Source organism: Euwallacea fornicatus, chromosome 38 (genome assembly GCF_040115645.1).
Source record: "Euwallacea fornicatus isolate EFF26 chromosome 38, ASM4011564v1, whole genome shotgun sequence".
NCBI lineage: Eukaryota > Metazoa > Arthropoda > Insecta > Coleoptera > Curculionidae > Euwallacea > Euwallacea fornicatus.
In genome coordinates, this window is record NC_089578.1 from 762,983 (window position 1) to 783,808 (window position 20,826).

The window sequence follows — 20,826 nt, forward strand, 5'->3', positions numbered from 1 at the left end:
TTCCACACAGAAAACACTGACAGGAAATGGAAGTTTCACCGTGCCAACTTGCCATAAGTCGTGCTTGATTCCCCGACGATGCAGGGAAATTCGAATATCTAATAGCGAAATATGTCTACGGCCTGTCCGGTGTCCGTTGGACAGCGGCTGCGTCCCGGTAAGTAGAGCAAGTAGCAACTTCGGACGAAAAAATTCATTACTAATGCGACTGTGAGAAATCTCTGGAAAATATTTTCAGCTTCGTGAAATCGCCGCAAGGGGGCGTACCAGGGACGTAGTAGCGGTTCCTTAAAATCGTGAGGGAATTATAAGCCGACTTAATATCCACATTGACCAAAAATCCATAGTCCAGGACAAAATCGCCGGAGGGCATTCTTTCAGGTAGCAGCGGGTTCCCTCATTTTTCTTTAATAGATCAAATGGAACTGTGCCATTTTCATAAGCCCGTCTTGGAAAGCTTTAAAAAACCTGCACTTTTCCCGAAAGGCGCGTTTCAATTCAGTTGTTTATCGATAAGTCAAAAACGAAAAAGAATGCTGAAATGCTCACAATGACGTGCAGAATCACTGAAATCGGATAATCAGAAACGGAGATATGGCAGTTTGAACTTAAAATGATTCATCGGCTTCCCCCACTTTTACTATGCGAGTTATGAAATCATGTGTCGAACAAAACAGTTTCAGAATGACGTAATCTTATTGATAGTAAATTAAAATGTGCTACTTAACTAGTGACTTAGTGTGGATTTGTCGATTTTAAGGAACTACCGCCCCTACTGCGCCCCCTTGCGGCGATTTCACGAAGCTGAAAATATTTTCCAGAGATTTCTCACAGTCGCATTAGTGATAAGTTTTTTCGTCCGGAGTTGCTACTTGCTCTACTTACCGAGATACAGCCGCTGTCCAACGAAAACCGGACAGGCTGTATATTGATCTACCGGGCGCTACAAAAGTGCGTCAAGCTTCCTTAGCTTCTCCACCGATAAAGTTCGCCCTTTTTGACTTCCGCAGGATTGCTCGGCCCCTAAAAGGCGCATTTCCAGAAATTACCTTCCAGTTTACGGGGTGACCTCAAAAAGTGCGACGATACACGGTTTCGTTGTTTCAGGCGAAACCCCCCAAATTTTTTGCTTTTTTCAGATTTCTTGTCAAATTTTAACGGCAGTTTATGCAAGGGCGTTGAAATTTACAGTTTTCGGGTTGTTCGGAAAGTTTGACGGACGCAAGGTGTTACGGAAATGGGTGTTCCGTGCCAAACGTCGAAAATTTCGGGACTCCGGGGGTTAGAAAGGCCCTAACGAGCTGCGTTTCCACTTGTTTTTATTTAAAAAAAAAGTCCTCCACAACCGTCGCAATAGGCCTCCGGAGTTGCGGGAGTTCAAGCCTCCCCATTTCAAAAGGAACTCCCGAACTTTTTCGACGGCATCAAGTCCAGAATTCAAAAATTTACGACTTTTGTTAGCATTTCCCTCTCCCTGAACCCGGCCATTTTTGAGTTCTCGAAAATCGGCCTTTTTCGGTTTTTGAGTGTTTTGATGGCCGTGAAAAGTGCCAAAACGGCGTTTTTCGTAGATATAAAACAATTTAAAATTTCCGATTTTTCAGATTTTGGTTAGTTTCGTGCAATGCGAATGCAAAATTGGTTGTTTATTACTTTTTTAATTTTTTAATATAAAAAGCTGATAGAATCCGTTACAGAAGGAGTTGTTATTCTGTGTAAAAACAAGTTTTTCCATACTATTTCCAATTTCCAAGCCGCATACTGCTGGCATTTTACCATTTTCCACGGCTGTCGAAACATTTGGAAGCCAAAATTTCGCAATTTTCGGGAACTCAGGAACGGCTGGGTTGAGAAGTAGGGTAATGCCAGTAAAAGTTGTAGATTTTTGAATTCTGAATCGTCGAGGAAATCGGGGCATTCCACTTGGAACAAGCGAGTTATCGAGGTCCGAAGCCGTGCAGTTTCGGAGCCCCATTTCCGCGGTCGTTGAGCGCTTTTTACAATCAAAACGCCCCAAAACGTAGCTTATTGGGCCCTCTCTGAGCCTCAGAAGACTGACTCAGAACCTCGTAGCGGTTCGCGCAGTACACCGATTACCGTGGAACCTGTCAAATTTGTCCAAACAACTGGGGACATTTTAGAGGTAATTCACCTTACGTAGACTGACCTTAAAGGTTAACGAAAAGTACGAAAATAAGACACTTCGGGGGTTTTATTTAAAATAACGAAGCTGCACATCGTCACAGTTTTTGAGGTTACCCTGTACATTGGAACGTAATTTCTGGAGGTACGCCCTTATGCGCTGTGCGGTCCTGCAGAACGACTAAAATTGTTAACTTTACCGACGTAGAAGCTTGACACCCTAATGCAGCACCCCGTATATTGAGGAATTTGCCCCTTCTTCCGGGTTTTCACCAAAAACCGTTTTTAACGTGCTTCTACTCGTTCAAGGTAGACAAATGCCTTGGGGATTCTACGTGTACAGGGTCCAGTGTTCAAAGACCGAGTAGCGATAACTTTGCTCTATCTTCCCTCGTGAATTCACAATCTCACGTCAATGCGGGGTCACGTTTTCCCTCTTTTCATTCAACTATACCGAGGGTACGTTCTAAGGGTGCGCAAATGTTTGTGGCAATTTGCTGTGGCGCATTAAGCTGAAATCGGACCACTGTTGGTTTCCTCGCATCGTACACGGTAAAACATCTTCTACAATTCGCGAGTATGAAGATTTTCAGGTTTTCTTCCCAGCCGGTGGAAACCGAAAAAGCCGCTTTACGAGTGAAATTTCTGTCCCAGGACCGTCATTCTCGACTTCCTCATGTATTAGTACCTCATTACGCGTGTCCCGTCACAGATCATGATGCGGTTCGATGTCAGACTCTTCCTGACACCGGCACCTACAGCACTTCGAACTGGTACGGGTTCTATCGGGTACCAGTACGACTAGTACATCTGGTGAAGTAGACGGTGAAATTTGTCGATGTTATTTCCATTGCCGTGATGGATTGCAGGGTTTCGTTGAAGTCCGTTTTTTCCAAGTTCGCGCATCAGAGTCTCAATCCACGCAGCTTCCCCCCTTTCGCGTTCAAAGTTCGAGCAGCGCGCAGGACCGAATTTCACTTGGGAATTTTTAGAGTTTTTAGATAAAATTCTGATAAAAAATTTAGCTCTGCGTCTCTGTCAGTAGCTCAAATTCGACATTTCTATGGAAAAAAAAGGAGGATTTCGATTCTTTCCACGTGTCTAACCTGGACAGGCCCAATCGCGGAGCTCTGGCCTATTATTCATCTTTTTGAGTCCGAGCGAGCTTTTACCCGTCGAATTTCTCTAGTTTTTTTCTCGCCATAAAACAATGACAAAAACCATTAATGCTTGGTGTCGAGAATCGGCAAAGTGTGTTAAAACGAACATTGACGTCTAAAATCTTCAAAATTGTAGTTTAATCTTCCCCATTACCTCACAGTAACTTAAAGCAAAAATATATGTTAAAAAGGTTTTCAAAATTCATACTCACTTGTTCGCAGCTGAAACTCCTTGTCGTCCGTGTCAGTGAAGAACCAAATCTGAAGTTCAAAGAAAAGCCGTTTTAGTGTTAATTCTGACACAAAGTACCAGTTGACCCTTAAGGGTGTCCCGCAACCACGCGGTTTATATCAATTCCGCACGTTTAAAGGGAACTTTCTTCCCTTTTTTTCATTTATCGAGATGAAATTTGGAATCTTTCGAGTCTCCGCGGTCGGCCATTTGAACGCCCATCGGCGCTTTGGCTTTCAGTGCAAAAATGCTCCTTCAAGGGTCGTTTAACGGAAACGACGCGCGTTAAAGGGAGAATTTTCGGAAAGCAAACGTTGCACGGGCCGCCCCAAAATAATCGGACCCGCAATTATCTCGAAACCTGGTGGATGCTCGCGGAACGGTTTAAATACAAAATTTATAGACCCGAGGCCGCGGCACAGGCACAACACAATTTCAGGCATACAGGGTGACTCAAAAAAGCGTAGCCGGAACCGACTTTTTTTTTTTTTTTTTTTTTTTTTTTTTTTTTTTTTTTTTTAATTTTAAACGGTACCCCCCGCGGTATACTGCAGCATTTTAGTCTTCCTCATTTCGGAGATACATCCTGCTAAGTACACTAACTTAAAACGCCCTGCAGCTAATAAAATAACGCATATACCATGTAATTTGTACAAAAAGTAAAAGCGAGCCATTAAAGGCACGTAGCTTGCTGATACAAGTGGTTCGAGTGGCTCCACGATGAAAACCCCGCCTTGAACCCACCATATGGTAATTTATTTGTTTGGCAGCCTCGGGCTAGACTTGAGAACACTATGCCGCCACCCTAAAAGCATTTTCTACACCGGGAGCAGTACCTCGATGAAAGACAAATATGTGGGTGCCCCCATGTTAATTGAGCATCGTACAAGGAGGGTCATTATAAGGAAGAGATAAGGAGTTTTAATGTTTAATAATTTTGGATTTGTACGTCGCGCAGATCGGCAGATTGATCAAGATCTTTTCACTGGGAAAAAACTTGGAGCTTTTGGGATTTCAATGTGCATCGCCCGCATTTTACCTCCCCCTCTGATGCGAACACTGTCTTTTAATCAGACCAAAATTGCACCTACAGGGGTGTGCAAAAAATAGCAGCGCTAACAGCAGAGGGTTGATTATTGAAGGAGGAAGTGCCTTTTGGGGATCGCAGATGTCAGTCGTTGTCACAAACGTGTATCGAGTCTCGAGTGGCTGCGATTACACGCGCCCTACGTTGAAACCCTTTACGGGATTCCCCTATTTACGTGAATCTCGTACGTACATGCCTGTGCAAAAAAATAGCAGTGCTGACAGTCGTACGCGTTAAGGTACTACGTAACTTCATTCAATGGCCGATTAAACGTTTTGAAGTTTTCGTTTAAGGTAAACGTAACTTGAATAGTGAAGTTGAATTGTGCATCGGTGATTTTTGGCCGAAACTCTATGGGTACCAAAGCTCAGTGTGCAACAGATGCGCGAAACAGGATTTCAGCGCTTGGAGACGAAGGGAATAGCTGCAAATCTATTCAAAACGTATCAAAATGCTTCGCAATGCCGCGAATTTGTAGAAAATTGGGAAAAGTGTCGTAGAAAAAGAAAAATGGCGTCAATAGGTGATAGAGGAATACAGAGGGTGGCGAAAGTGTCTCCGTCCTTAACAGCCCAGGAAACAAAAACTCGAATTGGAGTTGAAGTGAGCACTTCTGCAGCACAGACGCGACTGGCCGAGGCAAATTTACATGGGGGAAGTCCAAGGAAAGATCCTAAACTAACTGACAGACAGATCTCCAACCGCCTAAAATTTCATAGAGAACATGCCCCTTGACACCGTTCAGACGGAGGAATATTCTTCGGTCAGACCAATCGAATATCGCCCTTTGCTGGACAGAGACAATCAGCCACAATCACTCAACATCCCAAAGTATACCCTGAAACCTATAGAACGTGCGTCCTCGATAATGGTATGGGGGTTGTTTTACGTATTGCAGCATAGATCCGATACATCGTATCGAGGGCTCAGGGAGAAAGTTGTCTATGTTGACATCCGGGAAAAATGTAATGTTTCCTCATACCGACGACGATACGCCCATCAGACGGATCTTTATGGAGGATAATAGTCCTGAACACAGGAGCAGAGGGGCGAGGACGTGATTTGCCGACAATGGAGCTGAGGTTTTGAAGTGGCCCGCTCAATCTCCGGGCCTCAACCCTATTGAGCATTAAGGGAAAGATGTTGAAAAAGGAGTTTTTGCAGCAAATTCGACTAGTAATGAAGATTTATGTAAAACTGTCCATGATGCTTCGCGCGCATTTCCGGTTGAGAGGTGTCAACGCTTAGTGCCGGGGGGACGTTTGGCCCAAAGGGGGGATAGCACAAAGTATTAATATTAGTTTGCTGAAATGCGTTGTTTTTTCTTTAGATTTTATTGCTTTTACTTTTCTTCAATTTTGAAGAAAAACTGCTGTTTTTTTGGAGCATTTATTTTTGACAGAAAAAAGTGTTTTTTTTTTAAATTATTTAATTCGAATAAGGTTTTTTTCACAACTTATTTCGCCCTCCCTTGCACGTAAAGTGACGTTTTATGTTTATTAGAAAAAACGATGAATTATCGAAATTTGTTCAAAACTAAAGGATTTTCTCGCAAAGTACCTGCGCGCAGCTATTATTTTGCGCGGGCCTGTACGCGGAACGGTATTTTTGTAAAACCTCTTAAGGATCTACCCACACATGGTGTCACTTATTTGGGTCTCGAGTACCTTACATACCCTTTTCAACCGATGTTTGCGATAGTGCAAGCGACTTGGTGAAGCAATGTTATTTCTACAGCAGAGCTACAACACATTAACTAAAAGAAAACATTTATTTTCGAGAACTGTGTAAACCCTCTCTGATCTCCCGCTCGATATTTTTATAGGTGCACGAACAAACCGCACTTAAATTTAGGAAAAAAGTGGATTTACGGTTACTAAAACCCGAGGAGGGGTGCACTGAAATCAAAGTTTTCCACCGTCGTGGTTCCGCGGATGCGAAAATAACATCGCGGGTGATAAGTGTTGAAATTTCGCATTCAAAAGGTCGATTACTGAGAGACTTTCGTGAGTTCCAAATCTCCTAATCATTAAAAAAAAACAAAACAAAAAATAAAACAAAAAACGAAACAAAAAACAAAAAACAAAACAAAAAACAAAACAAAAAAAGAAAAAAACAAAACAAAAAACAAAACAAAAAAAGAAAAAAACAAAACAAAAAAAAAAGAAGTTCTTACCTGCTTTTTGGCGAGTTGGAACCAAGTTTTCAGGATAATGGACAGTCTGCTGCTGTGATAACTCTTTGTTGTTTTGACGCTTATGAAGAGGTCTCGGAGGGTGGTTGCGGGGGGTCGAACGGTTGCGGTGGCCGAGGGCATTTCGGTGGAAGGTACCACATCATATTCGTACTTGAAATGCGCTTCTTGCGGCAGCGCATCTTCGTCTAGGTACTTCTTGAACAACGGCGATTGCTTGCTCGCCACCTGTAATTAAAATCGCCCGGTCGATATTTCGTCAGTTTACGGAAGGCAGTGGTGTAGATTGCATAAATTAAATTAGAAATCGCCTCGACACATTCCTCGGAAGGTAATTTTTGTATCGATAAAACTCGCACCTCATTAGGCAGCTCGGCTCAGTATCTCCCATTACATTATTGTTCCGAGAACGCAACACATGTTCCAACTACCATACCTAATTAAGAATCTGATTCTTTTAATAGATTACTAAAGCAAGCTAGTTATTTATTTACATGAAGGAACTGAGTTATGTGCCATAAATTAGGATACCAATAAAATCTTTCAGCCGAAGTGATTAAGTACCTTTCTTCGGATTTGCTTTAAGTCGTACCTAATGAAACTTTAATAATTCACCTTCAGTGAGACTAATTAAATCTCTCCAGCTATTAGCATGAAATACAGGTTTTTTTTTTATTATTAAAGAATTTTTCCGTTTGGATTACCCAGAGGCTGAGACGCGACCGCTCTGTCCTCGTCACACCACGAGGTTCCACCTACGTTAGATTTGGTGGCTGTGGTGTGAGAGATAAAATTAAAGGAAAAAAATCGAAACTGCAATCACGAGAGAGAGAGAGAGAGAGAGAGAGAGAGAGAGAGAGAGAGCTGTAACATGAGTTTGCAAGCAAAGAAAGTCGCGGTAAATCTTGATTCCATTTTTATCGAAGTGTTACAGAAACGCCCGGTATTTATCGATGCGAGCTGCTGAGAACTGCGTTAACCGCAGTTTTGCGTAACTCCGATTTGTTCACCAGTTAGGTAGAACCGAGGGTGAGGCGAAATCGCGGGAAAATGCATTTTTGAGAGGACGCAAGTATCCATAAAAGCTCGCCGGAAAGATCAAAAAGGTCATAGCCGCACTTGCAAAGAAGCGACTTTTCAAAGATTCGAAAATCCCCAGCGCCACTCGCACCCCCGAAGTGTCGAAAAACGTACTGCGAAAACCCAGAGGCGCACCGGACATAGATTCAACGCGGACAAATCACGAGTTAAAACCCCCCAATCCGACGTCCAGTTACGCCTCCGCCAATTTCGTGGCTGAAATGTCCCTGTTTACAAACCCTGAGAATAAAAAAACCCCTGCGTAGTCCCAGGGGCATGTCGGGCACAGCTTTAGTACGCGTAAATCACTGGTTAAAACGTAAAATCCGAAATCCGGCTTTGTAAATTCACCACTGTGGTCGAACAGAGCTTACGCTACTGGCCATTTTAAGGTTGGAAACTCGTAAATTCTGTTTACCATAGTGTTTAGTATTGAAAATTCGACAGTGAAAACCCGGAGGCGTATCAGGCAGGTTTAATGCGGTAATCGCAGGTTAAAACCGAAAATCCTCCACAAGTCAGGTTTTGATTTCCAAAAAAGCTCACGGCGGCATGCACAAAGCATGCGTTTCGAATACTGTGCGGCTCTAACCTCCTCCTCCTCCTCCTCCTCCTCTTCCCCCCCAAATTTATTATTATTTTTTTAATTCAAAAGCGGGATTATAGGACAGAATTATTTATTAAATGAATAAACAAATAGAACGGAGACAAATGAAAATAACCAAAGACTGTCTGTGAGCTTAAAATCGAAAAGAAACCGATTTTCCATCGGCAAACAAGTTTCCCGACTGTTCACGTACCATTTACCCGAGCTTGCATTGCTCTTTTTACCAAATTTATAGCTGTTCTCTCAAAATTTAATCGATAGATCTTGAACCGCCGCACGCCACTGAATGTAGTTTTGAAATGCTTTAAGTTTGAGGCGTCAGCTGACCCACGTTTCCGGTTAAAAAAACCTCCCGTTTCGCGCAGCTCGTGAGCAACATTACAAAGATAAACAAATTGAAAAAAAAATGCGTTTTTTCGTCCTGTTTAACGCCGATTTGGCTTTTTGCACAGAGTTATTCGTTAAATAGATAACGGAGGAGGATGAGGAGGGGGGAGGGTGGATTTAGAGCCGCAAGGTTTAATTTGAAGCCAGTAGGAGGTCAAGATTCGTGCAGTATTCATTTGTGCATTTGGATATTTAAGAGCGACTTCCTATGAAGTATGAAAACTCGCTCATTAAACAGATAGAGCTCGTATTGGCTTAGCTACTAGTCGAGGTAGTCGCTTGAAAGTGGCTGGATTAGTGCTCGATATTTACTCCCTTCCGTGCCCAAGCGTTCTCCCTAAGCTGCTTCACAATTCGAATTTTACGGATGTAGCAAACAAATCTTGGCACTCCATTTCTAACTGGCGTATTTTTTTCTAATGGAAGGCAGCCACGCATTAGTTCCCTCATGGCGCCATTTTATGAGCCGCCCGGGGGACCTCTGGCGGTCCACGCGCGACGGGGGGGAATCCCGGACGTCGAAGTCCGACCAGAAGTCGACCCCGGCATTCCGAGACAGTCGAACTAAATCCGGGATTAATACAAACTCAATGTGGCTCCATTAAGCCGAAAACGAGGTTTCAAAAGAAAAAAAAATCAACGCCACTGGCTTGTTTGAGATCCGGAGGCTCTAAGTTCTGATTATGAGTTCTCGAAATTATGAATCTGAAGGATTCTCAATTTCTTGAAAATTTGCTGCGAAAACTCAGAGGCGTAGATTTCGGGCAGCATCGCAGATACTGAGCGAAGCAAAAAAAATTGAACGAGTTAACCTGCGCTAACCTGCTGATTTATCGCACCTGAATGCACTTAACTGGCAATTAACGCATGGTATGACGCATATTTTTTCAGGAATGAACATGCACCTGGACATACGCGGTGAACAATTTGTTCAGCTGTGTGGGATTTTACAACTAACCTCGGTTTAACGATTTATTCGTCGTGTTATATCGAATTTTTGCCGGACCCACTATCGATAGAATAAAACAAAGGTCAAACTTGGACATTTGATCGGCCCATAATTATTCCCTTTTAAGGGTCCGCACATCGACGTCCTGCTAACTTTACCAATGGGTACCATACCGTCGTTTCGTTCAGAAGGAGATCATCCCGTTGGCAAATCCATCGGGAGTTTGCCGAATTAGCGCTGATGAGTTTAGCTCATTATTGAAGGGCGCGTAATGTTTTCAGCGGAACAATTTCCATGGAAACAGACATGAAATCAATTTTTTTTAAATCAAATTCCCCGATGCGGTCCAAACCGCGGAAATACAGGGTGTAACTGAAGTGATGTCGTTAATTTTAAGGGGCGTTTCCTTGTGATATTTTATGGAAAAATTTTCGTATAGACGTAAGTCTTAACTTGAATCATTTTCGAGGTGCTGACTGTCGAAGTTTTATTGAAAACTCGATTTTTCAATAAAACTTCGACAAAAAAACTCGATTTTTCAATAAAACTTCGACAGTCAGCACCTCGAAAATGATTCAAGTTAGGACTTACGTCTATACGAAAATTTTTCCATAAAATATCACAAGGAAACGCCCCTTAAAATTAACGACATCACTTCAGTTACACCCTGTACATTAAGTTTCTGTCGACTTTAAGGGGATCTTGATAAATAACGTAATACATATGTATAATAAATAAATACACGCATCGTCAATATCAATTCCTTTGGATAGATGCCAGCGTAGATAGGACTTTTTAAATTTAAACAAGTCGGAAGGTAATAAATCAGGCTACTTTTAACGCTCATTGACCACTGGGATTCAGCGTCAGTGCACACACGAATGTCCATTTTGCCGGACAAAAAAAAACGAGAGATGATTTCCCACTCGACAACAACTTTAATTTTTTTTTTCTATAGCTTTAGCCGACTTAAATATTTTTCTGATGATTTCGCAATGATGCCTGTCCCTCGCGAAACGAGCCCGAAAACACCTTCTAACGTGCATTTAGCCCTTTATCCCGAAGCACTTCGGTCTTTTAAACGATCAGAATTTCTTCTGAGGGGTAGAAATTGCGCCCTTCGAATGGTTTATGGCCTAACGAGGAAACGTGCATTACAGCAGCGCGCTTATGAGCATGGGCGTCTCTCGTGGGCCCTTAAAATTGCCAAAAAAGAAGTACCAATCTACGTAATTTCGTAGCAATTTCTACGGTGGGATCCACTGATACAAATCTCACAAAAGTAATTTTTTATTTCGCAATTGGTTAAATTGAACTGTCTTACCTTGGTGACGTTACTGTTCGAATTGTAATAACTATGATAAAGCAACAATCCCATGTACAAGACGACCAACAAGCCCACTAGTAACTGGAGCAACTTGCGGTACGGATGTTTAAATCTCATTCTCGGATTGTCTAGGATGAAAATTACCCCATCACTCTTGTCCATTATACAGAATCCGCATATGACTGTACTGTTAGTCTATAAGCAAATTATCATTTGCACGAAAACATAGTTTTTTCAACCGTGAATGCGAACTGTAAACAAACTGTTAGGTTATATTAACAACAACAGTGGTACCGCGTCGACCAAGAACCCGAGAACGGTACTACCGTACCTCTGCAGCGTATAAACACGACTGGCGACTATCCGACACAGCTGGCCTGACCTGGCGATTGGAAGTTTGAACGAAGGCCCATTCCACCTCACTAACTGGTACCGGTACCAGCGTCCCGTGTTTTATCATATTTAGGTTATTAAAAATTTCCTTAGATTTGAATTATTAAAAATTTCCCTCGACGCAGGTCATTAAAATCCAAAATGGTTCATGTTCGGCGACTTAGAAAACTGATTTTTACGCGCTCAACCACTGTGGTTGTTACGACTTTCCCCTTCATTTCCCTGTCTGTAGTTTCGCTTTACTTGATACTTGAAAATTAAACGTTCGATCTCTCTCGGACTTTCTTTTCGAACTCACGAGGTACGGGATGTTTGGGAAAAAATGGCCTCTACTGCTGGGTCGTAAAATGCATGTTTTCTTTATTTCACCAAGGAATGCTTAATCATGACAATGTTACTGTACACGTTCGATAATAGCAGCTTAAAGTTGTTGCACAATACGTTAATATATCTACGGAAACCCCGAAGGTTCGCTACCACCTAAGCTCCCGGGGTTGGGACTGGGAGTCGAGCTGGTGGAACTTAGAGTTTCTTCCTTTACGAAAGTGGGCGTGGTAGACTGGGCATCATCATCCTTCACTTTGCCTTTACTTGGGTCCTTGTCTTTCTTTTCTTTATGCTTGTGCTCGTGTTTATGCTTATGTTTGTGTTTGTGCTTCTTCTTGTCCTTCTTTTTCTTCTTTATCTGTAAAACGGAAGTAAAATCTGAGTCTTGGACATGCAGTCTTAGCGTGTTTGCGATGCATACACGCGCGGACGTAAAATGGGGAATTATGGAGATTTTTCACGAATTACCAAACCTAAAAGCCGCAGTGGAACTCAAAGCACTTAAAGCGTTAAAATCTGTAGAATCACTGTAGAGTGTTCCCTTGCCGTTTCTTCAATTTTAGCGCTTGTCCTAAATTTGGCTGCAAACGCGTTCTTTCGGCATAGAATCTAAAGAGGGGCCGCACCTCTCCCGAAAATGCTTTTTCGCAAGTTTCGTGTCTTGGAATACACCAGACGATTTTGTAATTTCGCGCAACACAAGAACATTTCGATTTCATAATTTCTGTTCCGTCTAAGATTAATTTTGAAGAATTGTAGACGAAATTCCTATTAGGCGAGCGAAGAGCATTCTTTCCACCATGGGTTTCTGATGCCGTTCACTGTGCATGCTATTGGCGCCTTGGTGGCACCATCTGGCAGAGCTAGGCTGAAGCTTCACAACCAATATTACGTCCTTTTCGCTAAATTACTAAAATTATAGCGTTAAACGCATGTTTCTGTAGAGTAATTCTAACGTAGCGGTACCAATTGGTGGTTCCTGAAATTCAGCCCTATTTAGACACCAAAAACCCTCTAAAAATCCCAAATCGAAATGAACTAGCGTTAACGGGTTTGTTTTTGGCAGAAAAGTGTCTTTCACCATTGCTGACAATTTTCAAGCGTTAAAAATTATAAGGGGGAACCAACCTTAATTCCTGAAGGATCAGTCTTATCTTTGTCTTTATGCTTCAATCCTGAAACTCCAGGGATGGCTTCCCCTTCTTTTTTGAACATGCCTGGTTCAAAACCCACGGGTCCGGTCTGCCCCATACCGGGCAACGAAACCGAATTGTCAGAGAAATACTCCTGCTTTGGCGGTTCTTGCTTTACCTCATCCTCGATAGGAATATTTACCAACGGTGGTGCTTCAACCTAGAAAAGTTTCAATTTTAACCTGCAAAATTCTACCAAAACGGAAGAAATTCACGTCATGATCGTTGAAGGTGTCCCCATCGTGAATATACCACATTCATACCTTCGCACCTCCTTTAATAATTTGTTTTTTAATTAAACCCCCCACAGTTTTAGCCAATCGATATTTATCCATTTTCCAATGAAATAACCCTTTTGGCCTATCATCTGCTGATCGCAATTGACTTAATTGTACCTTCACATTTGCATCGACGATGTCCGCCTCTTCTACTTTGATAATGCCCTCAACATTGTCATCAATGATCACATTGGACGGTGGGACTTCTTTGACTTCAGTTTTGATTTGCGAACTGGGCTGCGGCTGCTCCTTTTTAACTTCCGCGTGGTCAGGGTTGACCAGCCTGGGAATAGGGCCTTTGATTTTCTTCATGTCTGGTTTATTTAAATTCATCAAACCGGAGAGTTCGGGCAGAGGTATGCAGATGGGTCTTCTGTTTCCATACAGGGTGTAGTATAAATCTACTAGGTCGCATCGGATCCTCGTGTCATGCGAGAACATTCCACTGAAAAGCAACAACTTATACAGGGTGATTCCAGAGTTGGAGTTGTCCTTTCACCAGCGAATAGGACTTCAAAAAACGAGGTTTTTCCCTTCGGCGCTTTTTCGAAATATCAACATCAACGGAGATACAGGGTGTCGAAGTTTTATTTAAAAAATGAAAATGTATTAACAATTGCCGAATATTGAAATAGAATTTTGACACTCTGTATCTCTGTTGATGTCGATATTGCGAAAAAGCGCCAGAGGGAAAAAACCTTATTATTTGAAGCTCTATTCGCTGGACAAAGGACAACTGTAACTCTGGAATCACCCTCTATAAGCGAATTACATAATTGATTTCTCGATAAGTTAAGAAGAACTGCTTCTTCTACCCAGACTTGCAATACTTTTCGCGAACTCAGAAGGATAGTTTAAAGCTTAAGCAATGTCACAAAAGCCAATTCTCACTTGATATAGGTCCAAATTCGTTCAACTAAATCAGGCGAGTCCAATTTCGATCGATGTGCCCTTTTGAAAGGCGGCTCCTTCGCCAAAATTTGCACCAATTTGTGTTTCAATCCGGGATCCGGATCATTTTCCACGATGTCTAGAACGTGTCTGAGGTCAGCTGCTTTCCCGTCTGCTCTGACGAACTCCACCAGGCATTCCAATGCCGCCAATCTCACATCTGAAAAATGTGAAGATTTTGGAAAACGATCTTCCATTTGGACCGGGTGTTTACCGATAAAGTGGCCGTATTGTGCGTAAAATTTAAATATTGTCGGTCTGCTTGGCAAGTGACCACATCTCTGCAATTTTCTAATGGCTTTCAAACACTCGGTAGAAATGGTGTATTTGTAACATGGTAATGCTTTCTCCAGGTTTAACAGTCTCGTCACTTCGTCTAATATTAATTTAGTGTCCGCACTCAAATTTTCTGCAGTAATTGGGGTACCCTGGGACACTACCGACACCACTGGTGTTATGGTATTACCTGGGGACGATGCACGAAGTAACATCACTGCTAATTTCAGTTACGTGGGACTAAAAATTACCCAAAGCTTGAACTAAAGCGGCTCTGTAGTAGTTGTCGGAGAACCTATTTTTCGAATTGTCGTTGTATTTGAACAGATCCAACAGAAACCTTATGACCTCGGGAGGGCAAATGCCGTGAGCATTTCTGAAAACTCACATGGGACGATATTCATACCAAGAGTGAGGTTTACAAGTGCAGTTAGCATAGTAACTTGAACTGACCACCCGTTGTAATCGTGGATGGTTGAACGAACCTACCTAAGCCCAGCCATTGCCAGAGGTATAGTTTTCTGTATGTAGTAATGTTGGAAATTCTGGTAGCTGTTCTGTTTGATTATGTGAGGAGCCGCAAATGATCCGAAAAATTTTCGGAAAATTGCCAACATAGCCGGAGGTCCTGCCCAGTTTGCCACCATGGCATTCGCTACCTTTAAAGCGAGTAATTTCAGTCATAGGAGGATAAACGTTCAAAAATCGCTTTATGCTACCCTCGTTAAGCAATGAGCCGCCCGACAACGCACTTTGTAGTAGCACTGTTCACTTTCTATGGTGTCCGTTAATGCCAGTCTGGTCGCTGGCGTTGGATATCTGAGAAGTTCAATATAAAAATCAAATGCGGAGTTAGTTTCGCCTTCAGCAGTTGAGAATTGATTAAACATTTGAGCCAAATGAGAATTGAGTGAGTTGAGACGAGAGTTCAAATTTAAATAGTGAGATTCTCATTTGAAGGCCGACGAACTCTTTAATGAGACGCATTTACCTCTCTAATGCTGATATAGCTTCAATCTGAGCTATGACGTCCCTCTCGTGTCTTAATTGATATTGCCATTGATAATCTGGCTGTTCAATTACAACTGACCTTAGCAGGGTCATCTCTGGATCAAGCCTTATCCATAGCACTGGAGAGTCACTGAAAACAACAAAGTTGAACAGCTAAACGACTACCGTTATATACCCTGGAGAGCACCCCTGATGGAAATTTAGTATACACGTTGTCTTCAAACTCACAACTTACTCCATCGCACTCAAATCCATATCAACCTCTTCGCCGGTGCAAAGCGGAATCTTTTTCTTCTTGTTCCTCCTACTCTTGGAGTGGCATGTAATATCCGATTTAACCACGGTATTCTCGATTTGCAAGTTATGTTTGAAGGTACCATCTAATTCTTGCAATGTCACCAGCAAAGGGCCCACGTACTTCCTGATTCCCGTCTGAGAGGTGGCGTCCTGCCGTATTTCCAACTCGATGGTGTTCCTAAATCGATGAATGTTCCGTTGCTGTTGATGGGGGAAATAAGAGATTTTTACCTCTTTCTGTTGAACACTGAAGTTAAATGGAACTTTGCATGCCCTCCCGTACGAACCCACTGATCAATAAAGACCGCCATGTCCTTTCCGGTGACCGTAAAAATCGCCTTTGTGAACACGTTCGTGCTGATAAGCATGTGCCCCCATAGACCACTGCCGATTTTTTGTGAGGCCGCATTCGTGGCCAAAGATAATTGTTTATTGAAAACCTGCAGTTTCGCCAATCGAGGCTCTAATTGTTTACAAGTTTAAACGTGCATACCTGCAGTAGTAGCTCGAGACCAATTCGATGCTCTAACATTCTCATTACTAACATAGCTTTTTTGTGCAAGGCCTCTATGTACATGGCAGACATCGTGTGAAGATTGCGGATGGAAAAATAGAATTTCTCTTCGTTTTTATTTTGGTTCATTTGAGGAGTATTTGCTCCCAGTGGCATTGGAGCAGGAGGCTGGCTCGGATCTTATTAAAGGATGAAACATTTTTGGTGTTTTTGAATTAATTTTGCACAGTTTTATTACTAGAAAGGTTACTTGTTTTCGTTATAAAATGAAATTGCTCAAGCGTTCTACTACGATGCTCACCTAAGACAATTCCTCCGTATTCTTCTTCGTATTTAACGACGTCCTGAAGCATGCTGTGAACCATCTCCCTGTATTCGTTATTTCCGAAACTTTTCTTGCAGTACAATCCGCATAAGTATTGGCTTATACCCTTGTTCAGCCACATATCCGACCAATTTTGCATCGATATAAAGCAACCGAAGAATTGCTCCGCAATTGCTTGTGCCATGGCTTTCCTCGTGATGTAAACCTGGCCAGAATCTAATATTACTTCCAAATAACGCACTGAAATTGTCGAAGTTTAATGGAAAGGGGCAGAAATATATGTTTCTGCATAGGATATCCTGAAAAAGAAGCTCAATTCCCGATTATTTGAGCAAAAAAAAAAATCTAAGGATAGCAAGCAGGGTTCCAATTTGTCAGAGCCTTAAAGTATACCGGGTGTTAAAGTGCAAAAATACGTAGAAATGCAAATAATTTTCCCGTGAAAAATGCATATGGCCCCCGTGCCATTGAAGATCCTTGAAGGGGTCGCCGCCCCGTTTAGGGGGGCGACTCTACACCTACGAATTTATTATTTAAAAATGTCCCCCTTAAAAGTAAAATCGACGTGTCTCGGGGTTTTCCGAAGGAAAAAAATCCATTGAAGGTATGTCAGGTGGATTGTTTTAAATGTATAAGAAATTTTCGGCGTAAATAGGGGTACCAATCATAAAAACATTGTGATACCAAACGCGCATCGCTCTCCAGCCGAAGTCCGCTTTGACGCTCAAAAGATCTCTGCATTAAAACTGTATAAAAATTTCAACTGCTATAGAGCATTATCGCTCACACAATCATACCTGATCGATAATAACGGCTGAATGCAACAAATTAACACTCATTATACTCATTGTAGCATAAGAATGATAATCCTCGTAAGCCTCGTCCACAAACACTTGTTTATAGCAGGAATATGGGTACCTGTTCGACAGGGTTTCCTCGTAATACTCAAACGCTTCATGCATATATCTGAAAATATTATTTACAGGCATTTTCACTGCTGATATTCATCCACCACATGGAAAGCAACCTGGTGGTGACTTTAAGTAAAGCCAGCAGCCCTGGCAGACAAAAATGTGTAACCTCGTGCATATATGGATCGACGAAAATCTCAAAAGGTCCCACAGCAAGGGAAATATTGGGAGCACAAGTGGGTACGTTTAACGAATAATGATAAGTCTTTCTTCTCATGTCGGGGGTGAAGACAACCTCCATTAAGTCTCCGTTCGATATAGCTGTCATTTCCTCGTCGACCGTGAACTCCAGCTTCCAGGTGCACGTTTCAGCAAAACTGTCCACACATGGAAACCACAACCTTGAGGAGTTTTGATGTCCGTAAGTGAACATATGAACCCCTCTCTAAAACAGACATAATTAACCATGAACAAATGGAGTGTTTGTTCTTGGATCAGGAATTTTATTATTTTCTGGGCAATTAAGGCAAAAGCGATATAAATACTAACTTCTGCATACGTCCCCTCTTTTTGGGGGACAACAAAGTGCACTCCACCTTGGGGTTGTTCCAATGAAAACTCAATTCCCACTCTTAATGCGGTACCTTCGGCAACCAAGTGAATTGCCTCTGGAGGAATTGTAATGACAAGTTCTCCAGCATTATTGTCGGGGTCAGTTTTAAGCGAGGCATTCAAGTGGTTCTGGGAAAATTGCTCTAAGCTTCGACTGAAAAGTTTGATTAGAAATGATTTTATTTGGATTTTTTCACTTACGTTTCGACATCATTTTGACAAACATCTAAAAAGGGATCAAAATATTGGAAATGTGCTTCGTACTGTTCGTTTAATAAAATTTTGTAAATCCTACATTGCTTCCCATTAAGTCTAATTATTCTCAATGTGTCTCTGATCGGAACAACAGTTAACTCAACAAATCCCTTAAATTATTTCAGTCAGCTCTCTAGCAACTATCATATAACAACATACTTACAATAATGCTTTTTCTCTCAAAACTAATTCCTGTCAGGCTCAAAATTTGGTGTGCTGAAAGCAATTATATCTTATCAATGGATTGCATATACAGGGTGATTCCAAAGTTGTAGTGGGTGACTAATTTCATGTCATTATATTAGATAACTGTGTAAATGCACAAGTATATCTGTATCAAAATATCTAAATAACATTTGAGTATCTCCTATAACTAAACTTTAACTCAGTTTGATGACACAAGAATTTACAATAATTTCTATTGCAAATTGGTGTTTTGTATAGGTTCACAGGACTGCCCTGTAGAGATATTTTCTTAAGGCATATAAATAGCGTTAAATTGTTGAGCTGCTGACCTATATATTAAATCAAAACATGCTTTTGCTTGTGATATTGTGGTTTTTCTGTCTCTGGACAGAATACAGCTCGTAAGCCACATACAGATTCAGAAGATTGTGAGTGAAATTTCACTAAACAAGTGGAAGTTATAACTTCATTTAACCAAGAAAAGCAAACAAAATATATAAAAATAAGCGTATTTAGTAAAAAATTTAAAATTTTGTGAAGTTAAGTTCCAAAACTGACTCAATAATTTAACACAGATAGTTACATCAAAGCTTTCAGGAGGTATAATAACGGTGAGATAAAAATTTAGGCTTCATATATACAAAAGTTTTACTGAACAATGCAGAATATGATAAACTGAGGATGAGTGCCATCGGAGGACCATTTTTCAGATATCTCGAAGCGATAACTTTAGAGAACCTCAATTTTTTTGCCAATATGAACGGTTAGTTAGTCTTTCTGGAGAATTTTGGTTTTAAAGTTCTACATGTTTTTAAATCTATTGAAGAGTATGTTATCAGGGGGATGTCTGGGGAATAGATAAACCTTGGGTTCTTCATGGAAAGCTGATTGTAGAGTACCTTAGGGACCTGGGGAGTACCTCTAGGACTCCTACTATTTCTGAACTGATATCTGCCCTGCTGCCTTAACTTTTGGGGTGAAAAAAAGGGAGAGTCAATTGCAGCTTACCCAACTTAAAGGGCCTTATAGTATCTCCAGTCTTCTGTTGCCTCATTATATTAGGATGGTTATTTTGGTCCTCTAAGAACAATACAATTCCTTTAGCATTATGTAAAAAAAAGTTTGTTTTACGCTACTTTATCTTAAATTCATACATTCGAGGAGAAATATTCAGTTTTTCGCAAATATATAAATATTTAACATAACCAAAGAAATTAATTACCCCAAGAGATGTTAAAAAATAATTTTTATCTTTTAGGATTATGAACGTTATATTCGTGTCTCTTTCCAATTTATGAGCCGGAGTTATATCTCTCTCTCTCTGTACTATTTGCGTCTCGGGTTGCATGATGATCCAGGGCTAGTAGGAAATTCTGGGAAATTCATTTTGATGGCGTCAAATGTGATTTCCAAGCGAATATTTTACGATTTTTCCCAAATCGTGAGTGTTTCTTGTAGAGTTAAAACTGAAATTTTCTCCCAGAAAATAATCAGTTTATGCCAAGTAATAACAAGATTCTTTTTGGCAAATAAAGGCATAAATTAGGGATAGGATTACGGAGATACCCAGGGATTGTTTCCGAGGGCTTTTATTTCGTTTTCACTGAAAACTTGCGCTTTCTTTCTGTAATATGCACTTTCCCGACAAACGGGCGTAAGCTCGTATTACGAGATTACCCGGTATTAACCTCCTCTATGATCACTATGTTAAATGAATTGATGCCTTACAAGTCCAGATGTTAAGCTTCTTCACAAAGTTGCTCCGATCAATTTAATCATAAGTGAACACTGGGATGTTCGTTTAGTTTAGATACTGGGTGATTCATTGGGAATGGGACGTAGCAAAACCCGAGATAGGGCACATCAATGTGTGACGATTGGACACAACATACTTTGTACCAATGTTGCGTGGATCAGAATTACAGGGTGTTAGAGGTTGAAATTTAATTTTAAAATTCCTTAATAACTTTTCTGTTCTCATAACATCAACATCAACCTTGGTATACTTAAGTTTTGTAAAATGTCAATGTAAGAATCTAATTTTTAAGTAGTTCCTAAAGGGCACTAGTTACCACCTATCTCTTCGGTATATTCGGCCATAATTCTTTATGAGTGCAACTAAGGTCAAATTC

General features: G+C 41.2%; 2 protein-coding genes and 1 long non-coding RNA gene across 3 annotated transcripts in view; 1 reads left to right on the forward strand and 2 right to left on the reverse strand.

The window, feature by feature from the left end:
- fng (Fringe glycosyltransferase) overlaps positions 1–11,589 on the reverse strand; it is a 64,621-nt gene extending 53,032 nt beyond the window's left edge. The window contains exons 1-3 of the mRNA XM_066301062.1: positions 11,163–11,589; positions 6,798–7,043; positions 3,515–3,563 (exon numbers count right to left, since the gene is read on the reverse strand). Of these exons, the coding sequence (XP_066157159.1) occupies positions 3,515–3,563; positions 6,798–7,043; positions 11,163–11,327 (460 nt within the window). The 5' untranslated portion in view covers positions 11,328–11,589. The remainder of the gene's footprint in view (positions 1–3,514; positions 3,564–6,797; positions 7,044–11,162) is intronic.
- Positions 1–18,063, forward strand: part of LOC136349485 (uncharacterized) — a 39,199-nt gene extending 21,136 nt beyond the window's left edge. Inside the window, exons 6-7 of the long non-coding RNA XR_010733808.1 lie at positions 17,716–17,881; positions 17,963–18,063. This is a non-coding gene — a long non-coding RNA (uncharacterized lncRNA). The remainder of the gene's footprint in view (positions 1–17,715; positions 17,882–17,962) is intronic.
- Taf2 (TATA-box binding protein associated factor 2) lies at positions 11,892–19,931 on the reverse strand. The gene is made up of 19 exons (XM_066301035.1): positions 19,703–19,931; positions 18,672–18,724; positions 18,455–18,618; positions 18,191–18,407; positions 17,758–18,086; positions 17,528–17,696; positions 16,707–16,935; positions 16,385–16,584; positions 16,123–16,331; positions 15,830–16,069; positions 15,575–15,724; positions 15,303–15,402; positions 15,073–15,242; positions 14,835–14,959; positions 14,522–14,773; positions 14,248–14,467; positions 13,474–13,801; positions 13,014–13,238; positions 11,892–12,243 (listed from the first exon to the last, which is right to left on the reverse strand). The coding sequence occupies exons 1-19, from the start codon at positions 19,746–19,748 to the stop codon at positions 12,010–12,012; spliced, it is 3,660 nt and encodes a 1,219-aa protein (XP_066157132.1). The 5' UTR covers positions 19,749–19,931; the 3' UTR covers positions 11,892–12,009.
- Between the last annotated feature and the right edge of the window lie 895 nt (positions 19,932–20,826).